General features: G+C 42.8%; 1 protein-coding gene across 1 annotated transcript in view; it reads right to left on the minus strand.

The window, feature by feature from the left end:
- haao (3-hydroxyanthranilate 3,4-dioxygenase) overlaps positions 1–22,960 on the minus strand; it is a 77,621-nt gene that overhangs the window by 25,459 nt on the left and 29,202 nt on the right. Inside the window, exon 7 of the mRNA XM_077236377.1 lies at positions 2,054–2,199. Within this exon, the coding sequence (XP_077092492.1) occupies positions 2,054–2,199 (146 nt within the window). The remainder of the gene's footprint in view (positions 1–2,053; positions 2,200–22,960) is intronic.

Raw genomic sequence — 22,960 nt, forward strand, 5'->3', positions numbered from 1 at the left:
CTGACTAACCAACTGAAAGAAATGCTTCCAGAGGTCATAGATCCTCTTCTTAATATCATTAATTCATCTTTGTTACTAGGATATGTACCAAAAACTTTTAAGATGGCTATTATTAAACCTCTTATACAAAAACCCCAACTTGTTCCGAGAGAATTAGTCAATTACAGGCCGATCTCAAATCTACCCTTTTTGTCAAAGATAATAGAAAAAGCAGTATACTCACAACTATGCTCCTTTTTAGAAAGGAATGGTATCTACAATTATTTCCAGTCAGGATTTTGATTCTACAATGATTTCCAGTCAGTACTGCTCTCATTATAGTTACAAATAATTTGCTCTTATCATCCGATCATGGTTGTATCTCTCTATTAGTGTTACTTGATCTTTGTGCTGCATTTGATACCATTGACCACAACATTCTTTTAAATAGACCCGAAAATTATGTTGGCATTAGTGGAATTGCATTAGCATGGTTTAAATCATACTTATCTGACTGTTATCAGTTTGTAGCAGTAAATGAAGAAATGTTTTATCGATCACAAGTTCAGTATGAATTACCACAAGGCACAGTACAAGGACCGTTGCTGTTCACTCCTTGTGAGATATCATTAGGAAGCATGTGATTAGTTTTCACTGTTATGCCGATGATACTCAGCTCCATATCTCTTCACTCCCTAATGAAACTTACCAATTCAAGAAATAAAAGGAATGCATAGCTGATATAAAAATTTAGATGACTAGTCATTTCCTATTACTTAATTCTGAAATAAACAGAGTTTTTAATGATTAGACCAAAAACCTCACACGTACTAACCTAGAATACTGTCGAACAATTGATGGCTGCTCTGTCAAGTCTTCGTCGTCGGTTAGGAACCTGGGTGTGCTCTTTGATACCAATCTTTAATTTGAAAGCCATGTATCTAGCATCTGCAAAACCACATTCTTCCATCTTAAAAATATATCTAAATTACAACATATGCTTTCAATAAAAAATGCAGAACAGTTAGTTCATGCGTTCATGAAGGCTAGTCTCAAGGCTGGATTATTGTAATGCTCTTATGTGTGGTGCACACATAATAAACAAACTAGAGCTGGTCCAAAACGCAGCTGCTAGAGTTCTTTCTAGAACCAGGAAGTATGACCATATTAGCCCGGTTCTGTCAACACTGCATTGTCTCCCTATTAAACATCGTATAAATTTAAAATACTGCTGATTACTTACAAAGTACTAAATGGTTTAGCTCCCCAGTATTTGAGAGAGCTCTTAACGCATTTTGGTGCTTCACGTCTATTGCGATCTCAAAACTCTGGCCAGTTGATAATACCTAGAATATCAAAATCGACTGCTGGCGGTAGATTATTTTCCTATTTAGCACCTAAACTCTGGAACAATCTTCCTAACATTGTCCGGGAAGCAGTCTAGACTAAAAACACATCTCTTTAACCTGGCATACACATAGAAAATTATACATTCCTATTATTCAAATCAGTTAAATGATTATTAGGCTGCATAAATTAGGTCAGCTGGAACCGGGAACACTTCCTATAACACCCGATGTACCCATTACATCATTAGAAGAATGGCATCTATGCTAATGTTAGTCTTTCTGCTTAATCCAAAGTGTACTGTAATCAGCTGGATCCAGGCCGTATCCAGATCAGATGGTGGACCTGCGCCTAGACACGATCACAACGCATGATGTAGTTGGCTATATATAGATAGAAATTAACTAAATTAATAACTTTTTTAAAAACAAAAATTAAACATCACTGAACTTACTTAAGCTGAACTGTGACGCTATTTTCTTCTGGAAACAAACTTTTTAGCATTATTTTCCTGTTATCTCTGTAAAGCTGCTTTGAAACAATCTGTAGTGTAAAAAGCACTATATAAATAAATGTGACTTGACTTGACTCTACCTTTCGTTTATGTCGATACCTTTCTGATGAGAAATTGCTCATAGTCAGACCTCTGATTAATGATTAGGATCTCATCTGAATGACTCCCGCAGGAAGTAGGACTGATTGGTTTAGCTAGCCGCCTTCTCCTCACCTCAGTCTCAAACTTTGCTCCAAACATATCAACTGGTTGACCATAGGCCAAGGCAGGCTTCTGCTTTTCCACCCAGTCTCTGAAGCAGAATGGTTTCATCACATCCATAGTGTTAAGTGGGTATGGGGCTGGCTTGATGGGTTCAGCTGCAGAAAATAAACAGTTACTGGATAAACCAAATTATTAAGTACAAGAAAAAAGTTACCACAGTGTACATAGGATACTTGATATTAACAACATCAGTTTGGTGTTTTTAGGTGTTCAAGCACGAAGTGCTGAAAACCTATTGTAATTGCTATTTGAAAAAAGAAATTCCCCTAAAACGCATCGTGCAGCCCAAACCGTAAGGCCCAGAGACTTGAAACTCGGCCAGATGGTAGGCCACACGTTTGGGGACAACCTGTCAGAGTATGACTCCGATTGGCCCATAGGTGGCGCTACAGCAACCAAAAGTACTAAATTGCTCATAACTCCTCGACTGTTGGTCCTAGCCCCTTTTTACACAACTCTGATCCTTGGCTCAAGACGGACACAATGTATATCTCCAATTTCGAATTAGGCAAAAATGTTCCGCTATGTCGAATTTTGTCCGAACCCTACTTTTGCGAAATAGTCCCTTTTTTTTTGGCCAGATCGGAGCCAAACCAGTCTAGGCCTATTGTCTGGACTCTCTAGATCAATAATTATCGAAAAAAAGTTGAACTTTGCCCTTTGGTTTGCTATAACAGGATCATTAATAAAAAGGGGCGTGTCAAAACACACTCAAAAGCCTATAAATCATAAATAAAAACTCAGAACTTCACAAAAATTGTTGAGCATATGCGTCATAACATGGTGAAGAAGCATGCAAAGTTTCATGGAAATCGGACCATAGGTGGCACTATAACTGTTAAAAAACTTCAAAACCATGTATTTCCTATGGTAAATTGCCTGTATTGGCTGTAAATGTTTTTTTCCATCTATGATCATATAATGTTCATATCATAATGTTCAAAATCAGTGCAGTGCAATACTCTGGACTCTCTAGATCAATAATTATCAGAAAAAGTTGAACTTCTGCATTTGGATGACTTTAATAGGGTCACTTCAAAATGTGGCCTTGACCAAGTGTCCATGAAAGCCTATATCTCTTCAATTAATGCTCGCATCTTCTTAAAAAACAAGTCAGAACATGTAACTCTAAATAAGCATGACAATTTTCAGACAAATTGGAGAAAATATGCCTTTTAAATAAGTTAAAAAGGTGAAAATGATATGAACATAATGGCATATTAAGCCAATAAGTGGTATTCTACTGCCCCCTGCTGTTTAAAATAGTCATTTTGTCATGCTACTAACTAATATAATTCTATAATTCTTATTTAGACTTTATAAAATCACTATTTTAACATTTACACTCACATTTAGTCAATATTCATCTGTTGAAGTATTGCTACTGACTATTGTGGCACATTGAGAAATGTGAATCCTGAAGGAGACTTGCAGTAAACATTTTTTTCCATCACATAGTTCAAATGTCTGTATCTACAACAGAATGTGTGTGTGTGTGTGTAGTCCTATATTTCTGAATAAATGCTGAATAATCGGATTAATGGATTACAAAGACATTATGTGAAATGCTTATAGACCATTAAAGTATATTTTCACAATGACACATCCCAATAGCATTGAAAAAATCAACAACAACATTTGTCTTTGTGTGTGTGTGTGTGTGTGTGTGTGTGTGTGTGTGTGTGTGTGTGTGTGTGTGTGTGTGTGTGTAAGCATATGTCTAAATAAGAAACCTGTGAAAACACTTTACTAATAAGTATAATGGCCAGCAGAGGGCAGTAGAAGACCACTTATTGGCTCAGTTTCATTGTGACAGACTTGATTTTCAACACTATTCAGCACTAAAGCAAACCTGTTTTTCCGTGTTAACTATTATAAGACAATCATTTTTTGTCAGTTTATCACTGCATTGCTATTGACACTTCACATCAATGCTAGCAATGTGGTAAATCATGGTAAATCACGATAGAAACATGGTAAATCATAGTAAATAATACTATTACATGGTGTATCATGGCAAATCATGCTAGCAATGTGATGAATCATGGTAAATCATGCTACAATCCTGGTAAATCATTCTAGAATGTGGTATATCATGGTAAATCATTCTATAACATGGTAAATCATGGTAAATCATTCTATAACATGGTAAATCATGGTAAACTATGATAAATCATGCTAGAATCATATTAAATCATACTAGAACTTGGTATATCATGGTAAATCATGCTAAAATAAGATCTATTCCATCTATGATGTCAGTGGTTAAATGCTTGCTACATGAAACTTAATGTCTTTTGATGATTTTGAGCTTAACTGCCTTAACTGCCTTAACTGCTTGAATACCGCTAAATGCTGCTTGCAGCTTTAATTATTAGGTGTTCAAGCACGAAGTGCTGAAAACCTATGGTTTTTGTACTGATTTTTAGGGGTTCAAGCACTTCAGTGCTGAAACCCTATTGTTATTGTTAATTTTCCCCTTGATGCAACATTCAGACATAAAACTGATCGGGCAGAACGAACGGTAAGTCGTAGAGCTTTGAAACTTTGGGGGCTGGTAGTACTCACACCGCCTACAACATCACCAAGGCACGCCCCGATTGGCCCATAGGTGGCGCTACAGCGGCCAAAAATACAAAACTGCTCATAACTCCTCAACCGTTAGGCGTAGGCTCAAGTGTCTTACATCGTTGGAATCCTTGGCTCAAGCCAGACAAGATGCACGCCTCGAATTGGCTCGTCACCCTGGGTACATTTTCGGGTATTTTGGGTTGTTCCAAAAACCTACTTTTGCGAACTAGTCCTAGGTTTTTGGCCCGGCCAGAACCAAACCAGTGCAGCAAGATTCTATGGAGTCTGAATGTCAATAATTATCAAAAAAAAGTGGAAATTTGGGTTCACGGTCCCTAAGGGCCGCCAAAACGTTCCAAGTGGGAGGAGCCCCTTTTACTAAATTGGCTATAACTCGTGAACGGAACGAGATATTTTCACCAAACTCAGCGCACCTGTGTAAGAGCTCGTTTTGTGGTCGCCTGAAAAAGGACGCGGCGACTGGCCACTTTGTGGCGCTATAACTGTTAAAAAGGTGTCAAAATGATGTTTTTCTATGGCAAATCCCATGAAATGGCTAAAAGCGTCCCTCTTCCTGCCTGATTGCATACAACCTCACAAAACTGGGCGTGCACATGCGTCACCTGATCCTAAAGAGGCTTGGAAACTTTTATGGACGTCGGGCCATCGGTGGCGCTTTAACTGCTATAAAGGTGAAAAATGCTCTATAATATCCTATGCAAAATGACATTTAAATGACTGAAAAATGGTCTGCTCTGCTCAGAACTTCACCAAATGAGCTGAGTACGTGCGCCATATTATTCTAAAGAAGCATGCAAACTTTTATGGAGATCGGGCCATCAGTGGAGGTGTCACAGTTTAAAAGGTAAAAAAAAAAATTCACCACATTTCCATGATAAATGAGCTAAAAGGGCAAAAAACGTACTTTCTCCTCTCCGAGGCACATGTTAAAAGGCTTGATAAAGTTTTTGGAGCAAGGCAGCGCAAGCAGCAAGTGCCTAGAACCTATTTTTTTTTTTTTTAGAGGTTTTTGTGGCCCTTTTTTAGGCCCTTATTAGGGGTTCAAGCACTTCAGTGCTGAAACCCTATTGTTATTGTTAATTTTCCCATGATGCAACATTCAGACATATGATCGGGCAGAACGAACCGTAAGTCGTAGAGCTTTGAAACTTTGGGGCCTGGTAGTACTCACACCGCCTACAACGTCACCAAGGCACGCCCCGATTGGCCCATAGGTGGCGCTACAGCAGCCAAAAGTACGAAACGGCTCATAACTCCTCAACCGTTAGGCGTAGGCTCAAATGTCTTACATCGTTGGAATCCTTGGCTCAAGCCGGACAAGATGCATGCCTAGGATTGGCTCGTCACCCTGGGTACATTTTTTTAGGTATTTTGGGTTTTTCCAAAAACCTACTTTTGCGAACTAGTCCTAGGTTTTTGGCCCGCCCAGAACCAAACCAGTGCAGCAAGATTCTATGGAGTCTGAATGTCAATAATTATCAAAAAAAAGTGGAAATTTGGGTTCACGGTCCCTAAGGGCCGCCAAAACGTTCCAAGTGGGAGGAGCCCCTTTTACTAAATTGGCTATAACTCGTGAACGGAACGAGATATTTTCACCAAACTCAGCGCACCTGTGTAAGAGCTCATTCTGTGGTCGCCTGAAAAAGGACGCGGCGACTGGCCACTTGGTGGCGCTATAACTGTTAAAAAGGTGTCAAAATGATGTTTTTCTATGGCAAATCCCATGAAATGGCTAAAAGCGGCCCTCTTCCTGCCTGATTTGCATACAACCTCACAAAACCGGGCGTGCACATGCGTCACCTGATCCTAAAGAGGCTTGGAAACTTTTATGGACGTCGGGCCATCGGTGGCGCTTTAACTGCTATAAAGGTGAAAAATGCTCTATAATATCCTATGCAAAATGACATTTAAATGACTGAAAAATGGTCTGCTCTGCTCAGAACTTCACCAAATGAGCTGAGCACGTGCGCCATATTATTCTAAAGGAGCATGCAAACTTTTATGGAGATCGGGCCATCAGTGGAGGTGTCACAGTTTAAAAGGTAAAAAAAAATTCACCACATTTCCATGATAAATGAGCTAAAAGGGCAAAAAACGTACTTTGTCCTCCCCGAGGCACATGTTAAAAGGCTTGATAAAGTTTTTGGAGCAAGGCAGCGCAAGCAGCAAGTGCCTAGAACCTACTGTTTTTTTTTTTTAGAGGCCTTTTTGTGGCCCTTTTTTAGGCCCTTATTAGGGGTTCAAGCACTTCAGTGCTGAAACTCTATTGTTATTGTTAATTTTCCCATGATGCAACATTCAGACATAAAACTGATCGGGCAGAACGAACCGTAAGTCGTAGGGCTTTGAAACTTTGGGGGCTGGTAGTACTCACACCGCCTACAACGTCACCAAGGCACGCCCCGATTGGCCCATAGGTGGCGCTACAGCGGCCAAAAGAACGAAACGGCTCATAACTCATCAACCGTTAGGCGTAGGCTCAAGTGTCTTACATCGTTGGAATCCTTGGCTCAAGCCGGACAAGATGCACGCCTCGGATTGGCTCGTCAACCTGGGTACATTATCGGGTATTTTGGGTTTTTCCAAAAACCTACTTTTGCGAACTAGTCCTAGGTTTTTGGCCCGGCCAGAACCAAACCAGTGCAGCAAGATTCTATGGAGTCTGACAGTCAATAATTATCAAAAAGAAGTGGAAATTTGGGTTCACGGTCCCTAAGGGCCGCCAAAACGTTCCAAGTGGGAGGAGCCCCTTTTACTAAATTGGCTATAACTCATGAACGGAACGAGATATTTTCACCAAACTCAGCGCACCTGTGTAAGAGCTCATTCTGTGGTCACCTGAAAAAGGATGCGGCGACTGGCCACTTGGTGGCGCTATAACTGTTAAAAAGGTGTCAAAATGATGTTTTTCTATGGCAAATCCCATGAAATGGCTAAAAGCGGCCCTCTTCCTGCCTGATTTGCATACAACCTCACAAAACCGGGCGTGCATATGCGTCACCTGATCCTAAAGAGGCTTGGAAACGTTTATGGGCCTCGAGCCATCGGTGGCGCTTTAACTGCTATAAAGGTGAAAAATGCTCTATAATATCCTATGCAAAATGGCATTTAAATGACTGAAAAATGGTCTGCTCTGCTATGAACTTCACCAAATGAGCTGAGCACGTGCGCCATATTATTCTAAAGAAGCATGCAAACTTTTATGGAGATCGGGCCATCAGTGGAGGTGTCACAGTTTAAAAGGTAAAAAAAAAAATTCACCATATTTCCATGATAAATGAGCTAAAAGGGCAAAAAACGTACTTTCTCCTCTCCGAGGCACATGTTAAAAGGCTTGATAAAGTTTTTGGAGCAAGGCAGCGCAAGCAGCAAGTGCCTAGAACCTATTTTTTTTTTTAGAGGTTTTTGTGGCCCTTTTTTAGGCCCTTATTAGGGGTTCAAGCACTTCAGTGCTGAAACCCTATTGTTATTGTTAATTTTCCCATGATGCAACATTCAGACATAAAACTGATCGGGCAGAACGAACCGTAAGTCGTAGAGCTTTGAAACTTTGGGGCCTGGTAGTACTCACACCGCCTACAACGTCACCAAGGCACGCCCCGATTGGCCCATAGGTGGCGCTACAGCGGCCAAAAGTACGAAACGGCTCATAACTCCTCAACCGTTAGGCGTAGGCTCAAATGTCTTACATCGTTGGAATCCTTGGCTCAAGCCGGACAAGATGCATGCCTCGGATTGGCTCGTCACCCTGGGTACATTTTTTTAGGTATTTTGGGTTTTTCCAAAAACCTACTTTTGCGAACTAGTCCTAGGTTTTTGGCCCGCCCAGAACCAAACCAGTGCAGCAAGATTCTATGGAGTCTGAATGTCAATAATTATCAAAAAAAAAGTGGAAATTTGGGTTCACGGTCCCTAAGGGCCGCCAAAACGTTCCAAGTGGGAGGAGCCCCTTTTACTAAATTGGCTATAACTCGTGAATGGAACGAGATATTTTCACCAAACTCAGCGCACCTGTGTAAGAGCTCATTCTGTGGTCGCCTGAAAAAGGACGCGGCGACTGGCCACTTGGTGGCGCTATAACTGTTAAAAAGGTGTCAAAATGATGTTTTTCTATGGCAAATCCCATGAAATGGCTAAAAGCGGCCCTCTTCCTGCCTGATTTGCATACAACCTCACAAAACCGGGCGTGCACATGCGTCACCTGATCCTAAAGAGGCTTGGAAACTTTTATGGACGTCGGGCCATCGGTGGCGCTTTAACTGCTATAAAGGTGAAAAATGCTCTATAATATCCTATGCAAAATGACATTTAAATGACTGAAAAATGGTCTGCTCTGCTCAGAACTTCACCAAATGAGCTGAGCACGTGCGCCATATTATTCTAAAGAAGCATGCAAACTTTTATGGAGATCGGGCCATCAGTGGAGGTGTCACAGTTTAAAAGGTAAAAAAAAAATTCACCACATTTCCATGATAAATGAGCTAAAAGGGCAAAAAACGTACTTTCTCCTCTCCGAGGCACATGTTAAAAGGCTTGATAAAGTTTTTGGAGCAAGGCAGCGCAAGCGGCAAGTGCCTAGAACCTATGGTTTTTTTTAGAGGCCTTTTTGTGGCCCTTTTTTAGGCCCTTATTAGGGGTTCAAGCACTTCAGTGCTGAAACCCTATTGTTATTGTTAATTTTCCCATGATAGAACATTCAGACATAAAACGTCTCAGGTTACGTATGTAACCCTGGTTCCCTGAGAGGGAACGAGACGCTGCGTTGAGACGCGGTGGGAACGCTCTGTGTGATTGCGTCGTGAAGCACGTGTATAATCAGTCCAATGGAAGAGCGAGACGTCATAGGCGGTGACGTCATAGACCAGGAAGCTATAAAGCACACCAGAAAACAGACCGCAACAGCTTCTGAAAAAGCCTGAAGCAAGTCGATCAGGGCATGCAGGAAGTATGGCGGGAGAACGCAGCGTCTCGTTCCCTCTCAGGGAACCAGGGTTACATACGTAACCTGAGACGTTCCCTTTCAAGCGAACTCGAGCTGCGTTGAGACGCGGTGGGAACCCCATACCCACTACGCCATAAGACAAATGCCCGTTCTGTGTGAAGTCCTTGCGCACACTAGAAGCAAGCAACCTAGCCCCGGGAGTGGAGAGGTGTAGGTCATAAAATCTGACAAATGTATGAGGTGAGGACCAGCCTGCCGCATTACAAATATCCTGAAGGGAAACACCCGAAATTAAAGCCTAGAGGCAGCCATACTCCTAGTAGAATGGGCCTGAACAGCCACAGGTGAACGCTGTCTGGCCGCTTCATAAGCAAGTGAGATAGCCTCAACTACCCACTTGCTCATTATCTGTTTAGATGCAGGGCAACCTATCTTAGGTTACCCGAAGCAGACAAATAATTGTTCTGATAAACGCCACTGAGCAGCTCTGTGGACCTAAGCATCCAAAGCCCGGACAGGGCATAACAGATTTAAGATTTTCCTGATCTGGGGTATTAAAGGTGGAGGACAGAAGGCCTGGAGCACAAATGACCCGCACATTTAGTAGGGACCTAGAAATACAACCCGATCTGGGGTGAAGAAATACTACCACCAACCAGGTGCAAATCCAAGTACGTGCAGGCCTCAGCCTCATGTACCACGGAGAAGACGAAATTAAGGATCTCTCCTCAGAGATAGCCCAGCAAAGAAACATTCATTACAGAAATCAAGTACTGTACCAAAAGGGCAGAAACGAGATTCAGAAGGCGTTCTCTGCACCAGGCAGAGAACAGCATATTAGTCTTCTCGTGGAGGGAGCTCTAGACTGGAGTATGGTCTCCACGACCTCGGTCGAGAAACCTGAATCTATGAGCTGGGCCCCCTCAGAGGCCGAGCCCACAGTATCCACAACTCCAGAGCTCCCAGGAGCAAAGATATCAGGAAAAGCGTATAGGTGTAGTGGCAACCACACCTATTATATTACATCCAGTCCAAGCGGAGCTGGATGCGTGAGGGAGAAACACAAGGGCAATGCATTGTACAAGCGATGCGAAAGGTCGACTTGTAGTTTGACCGAAGTTCTCCCTAAGAAGCTCCACCACCTCGGGGTGAAGTCTCCATTCCCCGGGCCACAGCCCCTGCCTCAACAGGATATCTACTCTGATATACGAGACCATCAGTGTGTTGTCCGGACCCTTCGCCGACCAACCACTCATGATTGCCCCCGACTTGTGAGGGAAACATCCGTCGATAGCATTATGCGTCGACAAGAAGCCCCCAACACTGGGCCTGGGCGAGGAACCAAGGTTCTTCCACATGACCGAGGCACGAAGGCATAGCCGCGTGACCTTGATCATGCGAAAACGGATTTCCCCTCGGAGAAAAACCCCTTGGTCCCGAGCCACCACTGCAGGGGTCTCATGTACAGAAGGCCAAAAGTAACTACGTTGGACGCAACTGCCATGAGCCCCAGCCAAAGACCGTTTACCGAGCGGCCACTCATGACCGCCCCCCATCCTGTTAGGAAAGCATCCGTCGATAGCGTGACGCGTCGACAAGAAGCACCCAGCACTGGGCCCTGGGTGAGGAACCAAGGTTTCTTCCACATGACCGAGGCACGAAGGCATAGCCGCGTGACCTTGATCATGCGAAAAACGGATTTCCCCTCGGAGAAAACCCCTTGGTCCCGAGCCACCACTGCAGGGGTCTCATGTACAGAAGGCCAAAAGTAACTACGTTAGACGCAACTACCATGAGCCCCAACAGTCTCAGAGACTGTTTGCAGTGAGTGACTGACCTAGTTTTACATTCTTTACGGCTGTGAGAATCGCAGAAATACGTGCAGGAGACAGACGTGCTTGCATTGTTGTCGAATCCCATAATACACATAGAAAGTGGTCCTCAAGCTGGAAGGAGTACACTCTTTTGGTGTTGAGCCGCAACCCCAACCTCCTTATGTGGGACAGAACGACATCTCGATGTTGAACTGCCAAAAGCTCGGACTGAGCTAAAAATCAACCAATCGTCGATATAATTTAATACGCGAATGCCCTGGAATCTCAGAGAAGCCAGAGCTGCATCCACGCATATTGTAAAAGGTGTGGGGTGATAACCTAGGCCGAATGGAAGAACCCGATACTGGTATGCTTCGCCCCTGAAAGCAAACCTCAGGAACCTCCTGTGATGAGGATGGATAGATAAGTAAGCGTCCTTTAAGTCTATTGTGACAAACCAGTCCTCGGACTGAATCTGTGACACAATCATATTTAGCGTAAGCATAATATGCTGTTTAATTGACGCAGGTCTAGAGTAGGACGCAACCCCTCATCCTCTTTCGGAACAATGAAGTAATGGCAGTAAAACCCTGACTGTCTGCCGGGAGGAGGAACCCCTTCTACAGCTCCTTTTGCAGAAGTGTCAGTACTTCCTGCTCCATAACCAAAGCCTGCTCGGGGTCAACCACAGTGGGGAGGACCCCTAGAAATCTGGGCGGACAAGAACCGAATTCTGAACCCTTTCCTATAGTGTGCAGGACCCACCGAGAAATATGTGGCAGTAGTTTCCACGCTGCCAGAAATTCTACTAGGGGAACCAGTCTCACAAGACTGGCCTCTGGATTTGGTTGAACAGTCAGTACGGTGCCCTGAAGCGGCGAACCGGCAGGGAACAACCGAACTGACCGTTCTACGACCCTCCTCGGAGGATCGTATGGGGACGCTGACACCTCGGTGCCCTGAACGGCGAACCGGCAGGGAACAACCGAACTGGCAGCGCTGCGACCCTCCTCAGAGAGTCGCACCCCAGAGGGCGCCGAGGAGAAACGATTTCTCAAAACCGTCCCTGCCCCGGAGGAGCCCTCAGAAGCTTTATTAGAGATGACGGTCCTCAGATCTTGCCTCCCTTTAAATAACTTCGTTCCAATGACCCTCCTCGGAGGATCATTGGAAAAAGCAGGCACCTCGGCACCCTGAAACGGCGAACCGGCAGGGAAACCGAACTGACTGCTCTACGACCCCCCTCGGAGGATCGTTTGGGGACACTGACACCTTGGTGTCCTGAACGGCGAACCGGCAGGAAAACCGAACTGGCAGCGCTGCGACCCTCCTCAGAGAGTCGCACCCCAGAGGGCGCCGAGGAGAAACGATTTTCTCAAAAACCATCCCTACCCCGGAGGGGACCACCCTTTAGAAGCCTGATAGCCTCGGCATCAGGGCTTCCTATTGTCCAAGCTTTTTTAGAGATAAAATAGTCCTCAGATCTTGCATATCTCTAACTGGCTAGACTGCTACCGCCACCCAAGTCCCCTTTGATTGTGGAGGAGCCCAAATGGCGATGCTCGCTGTGCTGCGAGGAGCTTAGTAGACTGAGACTGCTCCGCCCAGCAGTCTCAGGAACATAGATTGGTGAGGAAGAAACCTCTGGAACGCCGATGAACGGTTTATTCTTAGTTTCTTGAAAGCGGAGCATCCAGAAGAACAGACATAATTTTATCTTATTTTCCTTTACTTTTAAATCAGAAAAACGTATATATATATATATATATATATATATATATATATATATATATATATATATATCAGTCCGTGGCCACCAGCAGGAAAACAACCGAACTGGCCGTGTGCGACCCTCCTCAGAGAGTCGCCACCCAGAGGACGCAGAGGAGAAACGATTTCTCGAAACCGTCCCTCCCCAGTATAGTTTATCTGTTTTTGCACGACGCAATTCTCGAATAGCGTCAGTGCTGACAACCTCACATTCATCCATGTCTTTATAATTTACCCACCAGCGTTGCCTAAAAAAATTTTTTATTTAGATGGCTGGTGGGTAACGTCGGGGTTAAAAATTATGACGCCGACTCGGGAGAGAGAAAGCTAGCAAGCGTCTCTTTAACCCGAGGCACTGTCATACCATGATACTTAATACCCATAGCATTACTATAGTTAGACGTAGGGCTTTAAACACATAAAATAGAAACCGAGTTATTCCACGATCTTGACACCTCAGTGTGGTGTGGAGATAGGGAAAAACGGCAGTCCCCGACGAGGAGGCTGAGATACAGAGTTTTTCTGTTTTTAGATTTATTTCATCTAATAAACTCCTTATTTTCACTCTCATAAAGTTCAGCTGGCCAGAAAATATTTAACTAGCAACAACACTAAATAAACCTCCTTTTAAAGCTCCTCTTTATTCAACAGAGTTATGAGCTGACTTATTTATTCATTTATTGAAAACTCAAACATCTGCCTTTTCTTAATATCTTTATTTGTTTTGTTCTCTTTTTCTAAACAAAACACTAACGATACCAATTCCTCGGAACTGGAAATCGCCAGCACTGGATCTGGCAGGTGAAAGCTGAGATAGGGCAGAGCCCGTCCCAACCCCCGCTGTCAGATCCGTTTGCGAACCCCAAAATGCGAGTCGCCGCCGTGCATCGGCAACAGCGGGACCCGCGCGGGGAGCGCGAACCGAACCGTCCTCCTCGAAGAACGCCCGGCGGGAGCGGAGCGTCCTCACGGACAGCTTCTCGCAATGCTCACAGTCAGCCCCCTCGAGAACTGACTGTGGCATGCTCCACTCCCAAATAGTAACAAAAAGCTGATGTGTGTGTCCCCACCCGTGATATAACGTGGGCAGGGAACAACACAAAAGCTGCTTGCTCTCTTTTGCCATAATATATATATATATTGCAACTTGACAGACAACAATAAATATGACAAGGACAGAATACACAGATCGCTTGCTGAAGGCAACAGAAGCAGTCGCGGTCTGTTTTCTGGTGTGCTTTATAGCTTCCTGGTCTATGACGTCACCGCCTATGACGTCTCGCTCTTCCATTGGACTGATTATACACGTGCTTCACGACGCAATCACGCAGAGCGTTCCCACTGCGTCTCAACGCAGCTCGAGTTCCCTTGAAAGGTAACTGATCGGGCAGAACGAACCGTAAGTCGTAGAGCTTTGAAACTTTGGGGGCTGGTAGTACTCACACCGCCTACAACGTCACCAAGGCATGCCCCGATTGGCCCATAGGTGGCGCTACAGCGGCCAAAAGCACAAAACGGCTCATAACTCCTCAACCGTTAGGCGTAGGCTCAAGTTTCTTACATCTTTGGAATCCGGACAAGCCGGACAAGATGCCTCGGATTGGCTTGCCCTTCGGGCTCCAATTTTGAGTAAATCGCGTTTTTGTGTAAAACCTACTTTTGCGCACAACTCTTAGGTTTTTGGCCTGATCAGAACCAAACCACTGCAGAAATATTCTCTGGAGTCTGACGGTCAACAATCAATAAAACTAAATTCTAAATTTCAATTGTCGTCACTAAGGGGAACCAAAAGTTTGATGGGACCAGAGCCACTTTTACTAAAACGGCTTTAACTTGTGAACGGAAAGAGATATTTTCACTAAACTTGGGACACATGTTCATGAGCTCAATTTGAGGTCACATGAAAAAAATTGCGATGATTGGCCACTTGGTGGCGCTATAACAAGGAAAACATTCATGACAATGGTTATAACCGCATCCAAACGTTAGTCTAATGAAAGATGGCATGCAGTGTCTTTGTCCAGGGTACCTTGATAGTCTATGAGAACATTGGTGTATCTCAAAAAACTCAGTCTACGTCATCAGCATAATGCCCTGAAGGAGCCTGAAACTTTTCAAGCCAACGTTTTTTTCACGGGAGTGACCTCCTTATACTCCTGAATCCTTGCCGAGTCCAACAATACCAAACATGCCAGGTTATGCCTTTTGGTTTTGTAACGTGTCATTTAGAGCTTAAAAAAAAAATTACTGTTATCTTCGTTAGTCCGATTGAGACAAAAAAAAAAAAAAACAGGCAATTTGAAAACATAAGTAAATAGCTAAACAATAAAGCCCAATTGTCAAATTATGATAGGAACTGAAAAAAAAATCCAATCAATATCACCCATGCATCATTTTAATGCTCTCATAAATAAAAGTGTCTCAACTTCAAAACAAAATTAGATATTTACAACAAATTTGAGACATGTATATGGGCACACTTTGAGGACTACTAATAAAAGTGGTGGAGATCAGGCAGGTCAAGCTGCTATAGCTGTCAAAAAAAACTTAAAAAATATATTGTTCCTTAGTTAATTGCCTGTATTGGCTGTAAATGGTCTTTCCTATGATCTAAGATTATTTATTTATTTATTTGGATCCCCATTAGCCAGTACAGAGGCAGAGACTTCTCTTCCTGAGGTCCCAACAATTAAATACAAATACTACATTTAATCAAAAAAATAAAAAGTTAAGTCAATGAACCTATAACATTCATTCCAAATATCCAAATCAACAATTTACTATATATAGTGCAATTAAATGTTCCTTAAAATATTTTTTAAAACTCATTTTTCTTGTGTAGAGTGCTTCTTGCCAAAATGTGTAATATCAATGGTAAATCCTTCCATAGTTTCATTCTTCTTTACATTATACAGTCCGATGTTTTGCAGTGGTTTTCGAAATAAAATAAAAATCCCTTTTATGCATGCCTGCTGTTAAAATCATGACTAGTGTCACCGGGCCGGAACGGGCCCCTTGTTAACGTACCACCTCGAGGAGTTTATCCAGAGACACCACAGACGGACAACAGGGTAAGTAACAAAAGTTCAATTTTATTGAATTAAAATCCTATGTACTAAAACACTTGGTGGAAGAATTCCAGCTATGCTTTCCTCTATCCAGCAAAGGTGGGGAGGACTTGGCGCAACAGTCGCAACCCAACGGGTAACGGAGCCGGGACGTCGACTCGATTGTTCTTCTGCGGTCAATACTGGTAAGTAGCCACACCAGAGTTCACAACGGTCCTTCTCCGAATGAGCACGGCAGACAATGCAACAGGCTGTGGCAAGCGACTTTCGTACAGCGGCTTCTCTTCGGAGCAGACAGCAGCAGACAACAGATAACGGAACAGACGTTGGTAAGAGATCTTCACCCAGCGACTCTTCAGAACAGACAGCAACAGACTGTGGTGAGAACGTTTATACAACCGCTTAACTTCAGAGCAGGCAATGGAGACTGTGGTAAGACACTTTCACATAGCAGCTTAACTTCAGAGCAGGCATTGGAGACTGTGGTAAGACACTTTCACACAGCAGCTTAACTTCAGAGCAGGCAGTGGAGACGTCAGCGGACGATGGGACAGATGTTATTAAGGGATCTTCACCCAGCGGCTCCTCTTCAAAGCAGACAGCAACAAACTGTGGTAAGAAACGCTCATACAACCGCTTAACTTCAGAGCAGACAGTGGAGCAGTTAGCGGATAATGGAACAGACGTTGGTAAGAGATCTTCGCCCAGCGACTCTTCAGAACAGACAGCAACAGACCGTGGTAAGAACGTTTATACAGCAGCTTAACTTCAGAGCAGGCAGTAGAGACTGTGGTTAGACACCTTCACACAACAGCTTAACTTCAAAGCAGGCAGTGGAGCAGTCAGCGGACGATGGGACAGATGTTATTAAGAGATCTTCACCCAGCGGCTCCTCTTCAAAGCAGACAGCAACAAACTGTGGTAAGAAACGCTCATACAACCGCTTAACTTCAGAGCAGACAGTGGAGCAGTTAGCGGATAATGGAACAGACGTTGGTAAGAGATCTTCGCCCAGCGACTCTTCAGAACAGACAGCAACAGACCGTGGTAAGAACGTTTATACAGCAGCTTAACTTCAGAGCAGGCAGTAGAGACTGTGGTTAGTCACCTTCACACAACAGCTTAACTTCAAAGCAGGCAGTGGAGCAGTCAGCGGACGATGGGACAGATGTTATTAAGAGATCTTCACCCAGCGGCTCCTCTTCAAAGCAGACAGCAACAAACTGTGGTAAGAAACGCTCATACAACCGCTTAACTTCAGAGCAGACAGTGGAGCAGTTAGCGGATAATGGAACAGACGTTGGTAAGAGATCTTCGCCCAGCGACTCTTCAGAACAGACAGCAACAGACCGTGGTAAGAACGTTTATACAGCAGCTTAACTTCAGAGCAGGCAGTAGAGACTGTGGTTAGACACCTTCACACAACAGCTTAACTTCAAAGCAGGCAGTGGAGCAGTCAGCGGACGATGGGACAGATGTTATTAAGAGATCTTCACCCAGCGGCTCCTCTTCAAAGCAGACAGCAACAAACTGTGGTAAGAAACGTTCATACAACCGCTTAACTTCAGGGCAGACAGTGGAGCAGTTAGCGGATAATGGAACAGACGTTGGTAAGAGATCTTCACAATAGTTCCTACACAACACACGCTGTATCAACAATGGTTAGATGGGTTTCTCCAGCTCAAACCTCACAAACCTGCCCACTGGGGCTAACGGGTGGAAGCAGAATTATACACCCACACTTGTGCATGCAGTAAGTCACTTCAAAGAATCACACGTGTTCACTTCACACTAAGCACTGCAGTTCACATCAACTCACAGTGAATAAGGCTCCCACTCGCGGCCCCGGCCGGCGTCCTCTCCCATTGATGGATCTAATACACAGCACAGTTAGGATTACAACTGCACAGCCATTACGGTCAATATCTTGACTAATTTAGAGCCACTGTCCACTGGTTGATACACCCAAACGAAGATTGAAGATACAGGGACTTCACAAAAGAATATCTGAGAGACACTTAACTGCTGCTTGGGCCGTGTGGATGCTCAGCCACTCGTTAATCCTTGTCACTCTCACGTTATGAATCCATTATTCCAATTCCCCGGAATGCCGAACATTAAGGACTGCCTTCCCGCTCTGTTACTCTCTCCCGCTCTGTTACACTTCCTTCACGCCAGATTGGCCTTTTTATAATCCCTGTAATAGATACGTGTCCCAATCGCTGTCCGCTTTCCTCCTCCCGCACAGCTGACGCTTGTCTCGTCATTTAGAAGTTACGCCCGGACGCAATACATGGGGAAAACCCCGGAACCGGCTTGGTGTCTCACTAAATCCGCTCCCACTAGGAAACATTTCCGGGAATAATAGTTCCTTTTGGTTCGTCGCCCGGTGACACTAGCACTACTGTACAAAAATTGAGAGTACAGGAAATTAGGAATTCTAGACACAGAAATATTTCTTATAAAACAAAGCAGAGACAATCTTTCGCCTGTACATTTTTTGTCTATATGCACTCGACCAAACAACTGCAATAATCTAAGCTAGAACCATTGTTTTAGAAATACAGTTGTAACCCGGGTAACCCAGGCCACAAGTAAATGACTTGAGAGTTGGAAAAAGTTAAGAAATATCAAGAATTAAAGTGTTCTACAAAGAAACGCGATTCATCCAATCACTGATTGTGCTGCAGTGACTGACAGCCCTGAGAACCAACAGTAGCGGCATATTCATTAGGCCCGCCCACAGTTCGCGTCGGCGCCGTCGTCAGTCAGCATTCAACAGACGGAATCAGATGAGAACAGGTCAGACAGGCAGCAGCACACGGAGCATTTCTCCACAAACTTCTTTCACAAAATCATAATCGAACGGGAACTATGAATGAGTGCACTTGGAAACTTTGGATGCGTCAGGCTGGTGTGTTGTCATAGAGAGAAAAGTGAAGTGGAAATCTGTATTGAATTTGGTTTTGGTGAGTGATTTTTTTAAATTATTAAATCTGAATATAAAAAGACATATGAAAGATATAGATATGTCAATTTCAGAATTGATTTGATATGAGTAGGCCACACTAAAGTTAGCTAAAGCTACCACGTATAACGATGCTTATTGTATCATGAGTTGAGACTGAGTGATTTATGAGTGTTGATCTGTTCTATAAATGTCGAGAAGTTAGATTAATGTGTCATTTGAGATGCGCATACTTAATTATTGTACGTTTGTCTTGTGTTTTGCAACGCTGTGTTTCCTTGTTCTCAGTTGTTTCATATGTGAACGTGATCCGCAAGTATCCTGTTTTGAAACTAGGCCTATCAACTGGTAAGATGTTTACAATTTTCTTTTGTTTTTCGGACTCAAAGGACTTTGATTCATGGGATTTAGTGATTCATTGGTTTATTTTTGCTTCTGAAATGGACAGACTTTGTTTTTTGTACTTGAACTGATCGGAGAAGTTTGAACAACTCTTTAAACTGAATCCTTTGATTCACGAACTTTGTTCAACTGAGTCGTTTTATTCATAAACTTTGTTCAACTGAATCTTTTCATCTTTCCAGCATTTCCAATTCATATTGTTGAACATACTGTCTACTATTGGCAGTAAATGTGTTTATTGGAAGGAATTCTGAATCATTGTGTTTTGAGTTGAATCCAATATCTGATTACATTTCTTTTTGTACATTTCATCATTCATTCATCCCAAAAGAAATGACTAGTCGTTAAGGCTGTAACGTTAGTCAACCAGATAAATCCATAGTCGTCCAAAGTCCTGTCCTGCACAACGATCAGTCAAAAAAAAAAAAAAAGCGATGTTTTGCATTTTTATTGAACATTTATTAAACAATTGTCATAGAGCATTTATAAAACAACAACAAAAAATCAATACTACATAAAACTATAATAATAAAATTAGTTGAAAAATAAGTGATTTTTTTTTAACTGCAAAGTGATAAGTTCTGTCCTAGATCTATAGTGACCATCACAATCCTGCACCTGACCACACCACACGCTACAAAAAATATAACTGCTAAAACTGCCAAATAATGAAAAATCATAACAAAAGCTCTCGTTTATACTGGTGTATATTCTTCTTTACTTTCAAAGCTTTGGGTTAACTTTTGTTCAGCCGATCAAGGCATTTTAAAACACACAAACCCAAATAGCCTAAAAAACAATCCTAATAATTATAGGCTGTATAGTAGGAAGGCATATAGGTTTATTTTCGTTTTGTTACATTATTTAGGCTATTTTCGAACGCGTCAAGTGTACAAATAAAAACAAAAACATAAAACACAATCTATTGAGTCAGTCTAATAAAGCCGTTAAGGCTTCTTACAGATTTGCAGGCCTAGTCCACCTTTTTTATGTTGTGGGCCAAAAACACTAACATGTCCACATTCTTCGGTAAAAGACAGCTCCTCGACTTAACAATAAATCCTGCTTTGGAAAATATGTGCTCTGCAGGAGTAGAGGTTGCAGGGATACAGAGCAGGCGTCTTTTGCGTGCTCAAGTTTGTCATTTCAAATGTAGGCGTGCGGCATGCAAGCTCTAAATGGAAGCGACGCGGTCGCGGTGCCACATGCTCATTTTTTCCAAGCGCGTCCGCGCCGCATCGAGATAAAAACATCTCAACTTTTCAGAATGCTGCAAGCGCACCGTAGGTCACGTGACAAGAACCTTAACAGAAACAACAAGCTTAGAAACGACAGACTCCTCCGGAGCGCAACCGCCCTAGCGCTTTGGAAAAAGGAGAACGCGGCGCGACTAGCGTTTTCTACGCCTATATGTGAATGGCGCAGCAGCACAGCTTGCTCTCCGCAGTCTTGTCTTTTTTTGTAAAATGCAGCCAGACAAAAGATTTATATTTCTTGGAGATTTTGTCGACAAAAGCCAAAACAAATAGCATTCTAACTGAATGAATACAGCCAAACTACCTATATTCCTTACTGAGCGCGAAGCAGCAGTGCAGCCAGCCGCAGGTGTGGTTCCCGAGTGTTCTACGTGGTGCGCCAAACTGGTGCAAAATAGCCTAAATTAAAACATTTAAATTTGGGGATAAAACATAGGCTAATTATATTTAAAATACAGTAATATATAACTGCGTATAAAGGAATAAACATCAAATAGTAAATCAATTAATTTATTTCTGTTGGTAAAATAATATGCAACTGTTCGACCAATGAGAATGTCAACAAAGACGGCATCAACTGATTAGTCGACTAAACGACTAAAGTTGACAGCCCTACTAGTCAGTGATGTCTGTTTTGATTTATTGACTGTTATAAATTGTTTATATTTGTCACTCATCTTTCTGAAACAAACTACAAAGAGAACTATTTCATTTTTATAAGGAAATAAATATAATTTTCTATTTGATAGCAATACCACTGTCACATGACGCCTACCACAGGTCTTAGCTCGTCACTGTCATCACTGCAAAAAACAAAACAAAAAAAACCTTTACATGTTAACATTGTGTCGAATAACATGGATTCATTGATTGTAATGACATGGATTGTGTCTAATGACATTTGTGTCTTACATGGATTCATGGTTTTCTAAACAAACATTATCAAAACATGGAGCAAATCCGACCTTTCGCGAGTTGGGGAGCGCAATGTTCCACAACGCAGCATTTGATTTCAGAAGCGTCTCTTTGGGGGCTGGTAGTACTCACACCGCCTACAACGTCACCAAGGCATGCCCCGATTGGCCCATAGGTGGCGCTACAGCGGCCAAAAGCACAAAACGGCTCATAACTCCTCAACCGTTAGGCGTAGGCTCAAGTTTCTTACATCGTTGGAATCCTTGGCTCAAGCCGGACAAGATGCCTCGGATTGGCTTGCCCTTCGGGCTCCAATTTTGAGTAAATCGCGTTTTTGTGTAAAACCTACTTTTGCGCACAACTCTTAGGTTTTTGGCCTGATCAGAACCAAACCACTGCAGAAATATTCTCTGGAGTCTGACGGCCAACAATCAATAAAACTAAATTCTAAATTTCAATTGTCGTCACTAAGGGGAACCAAAAGTTTGATGGGACCAGAGCCACTTTTACTAAAACGGCTATAACTTGTGAACGGAAAGAGATATTTTCACTAAACTTGGGACACATGTTCATGAGCTCAATTTGAGGTCACATGAAAAAAATTGCGATGATTGGCCACTTGGTGGCGCTATAACAAGGAAAACATTCATGACAATGGTTATAACCGCATCCAAACGTTAGTCTAATGAAAGATGGCATGCAGTGTCTTTGTCCAGGGTACCTTGATAGTCTATGAGAACATTGGTGTATCTCAAAAAACTCAGTCTACGTCATCAGCATAATGCCCTGAAGGAGCCTGAAACTTTTCAAGCCAACGTTTTTTTCACGGGAGTGACCTCCTTATACTCCTGAATCCTTGCCGAGTCCAACAATACCAAACATGCCAGGTTATGCCTTTTGGTTTTGTAACGTGTCATTTAGAGCTTAAAAAAAAATTACTGTTAATCTTCGTTAGTCCGATTGAGACAAAAAAAAAACAAAAAACATAAGTAAATAGCTAAACAATAATGCCCAATTGTCAAATTATGATAGGAACTGAAAAAAAATCCAATCAATATCACCCATGCATCATTTTAATGCTCTCATAAATAAAAGTGTCTCAACTTCAAAACAAAATTAGATATTTACA

This window comes from Siphateles boraxobius, unplaced genomic scaffold (genome assembly GCF_051911475.1).
Source record: "Siphateles boraxobius isolate OS27281-9 unplaced genomic scaffold, OSU_SipBor_1 20, whole genome shotgun sequence".
Classification (NCBI taxonomy): Eukaryota; Metazoa; Chordata; class Actinopteri; order Cypriniformes; family Leuciscidae; genus Siphateles; species Siphateles boraxobius.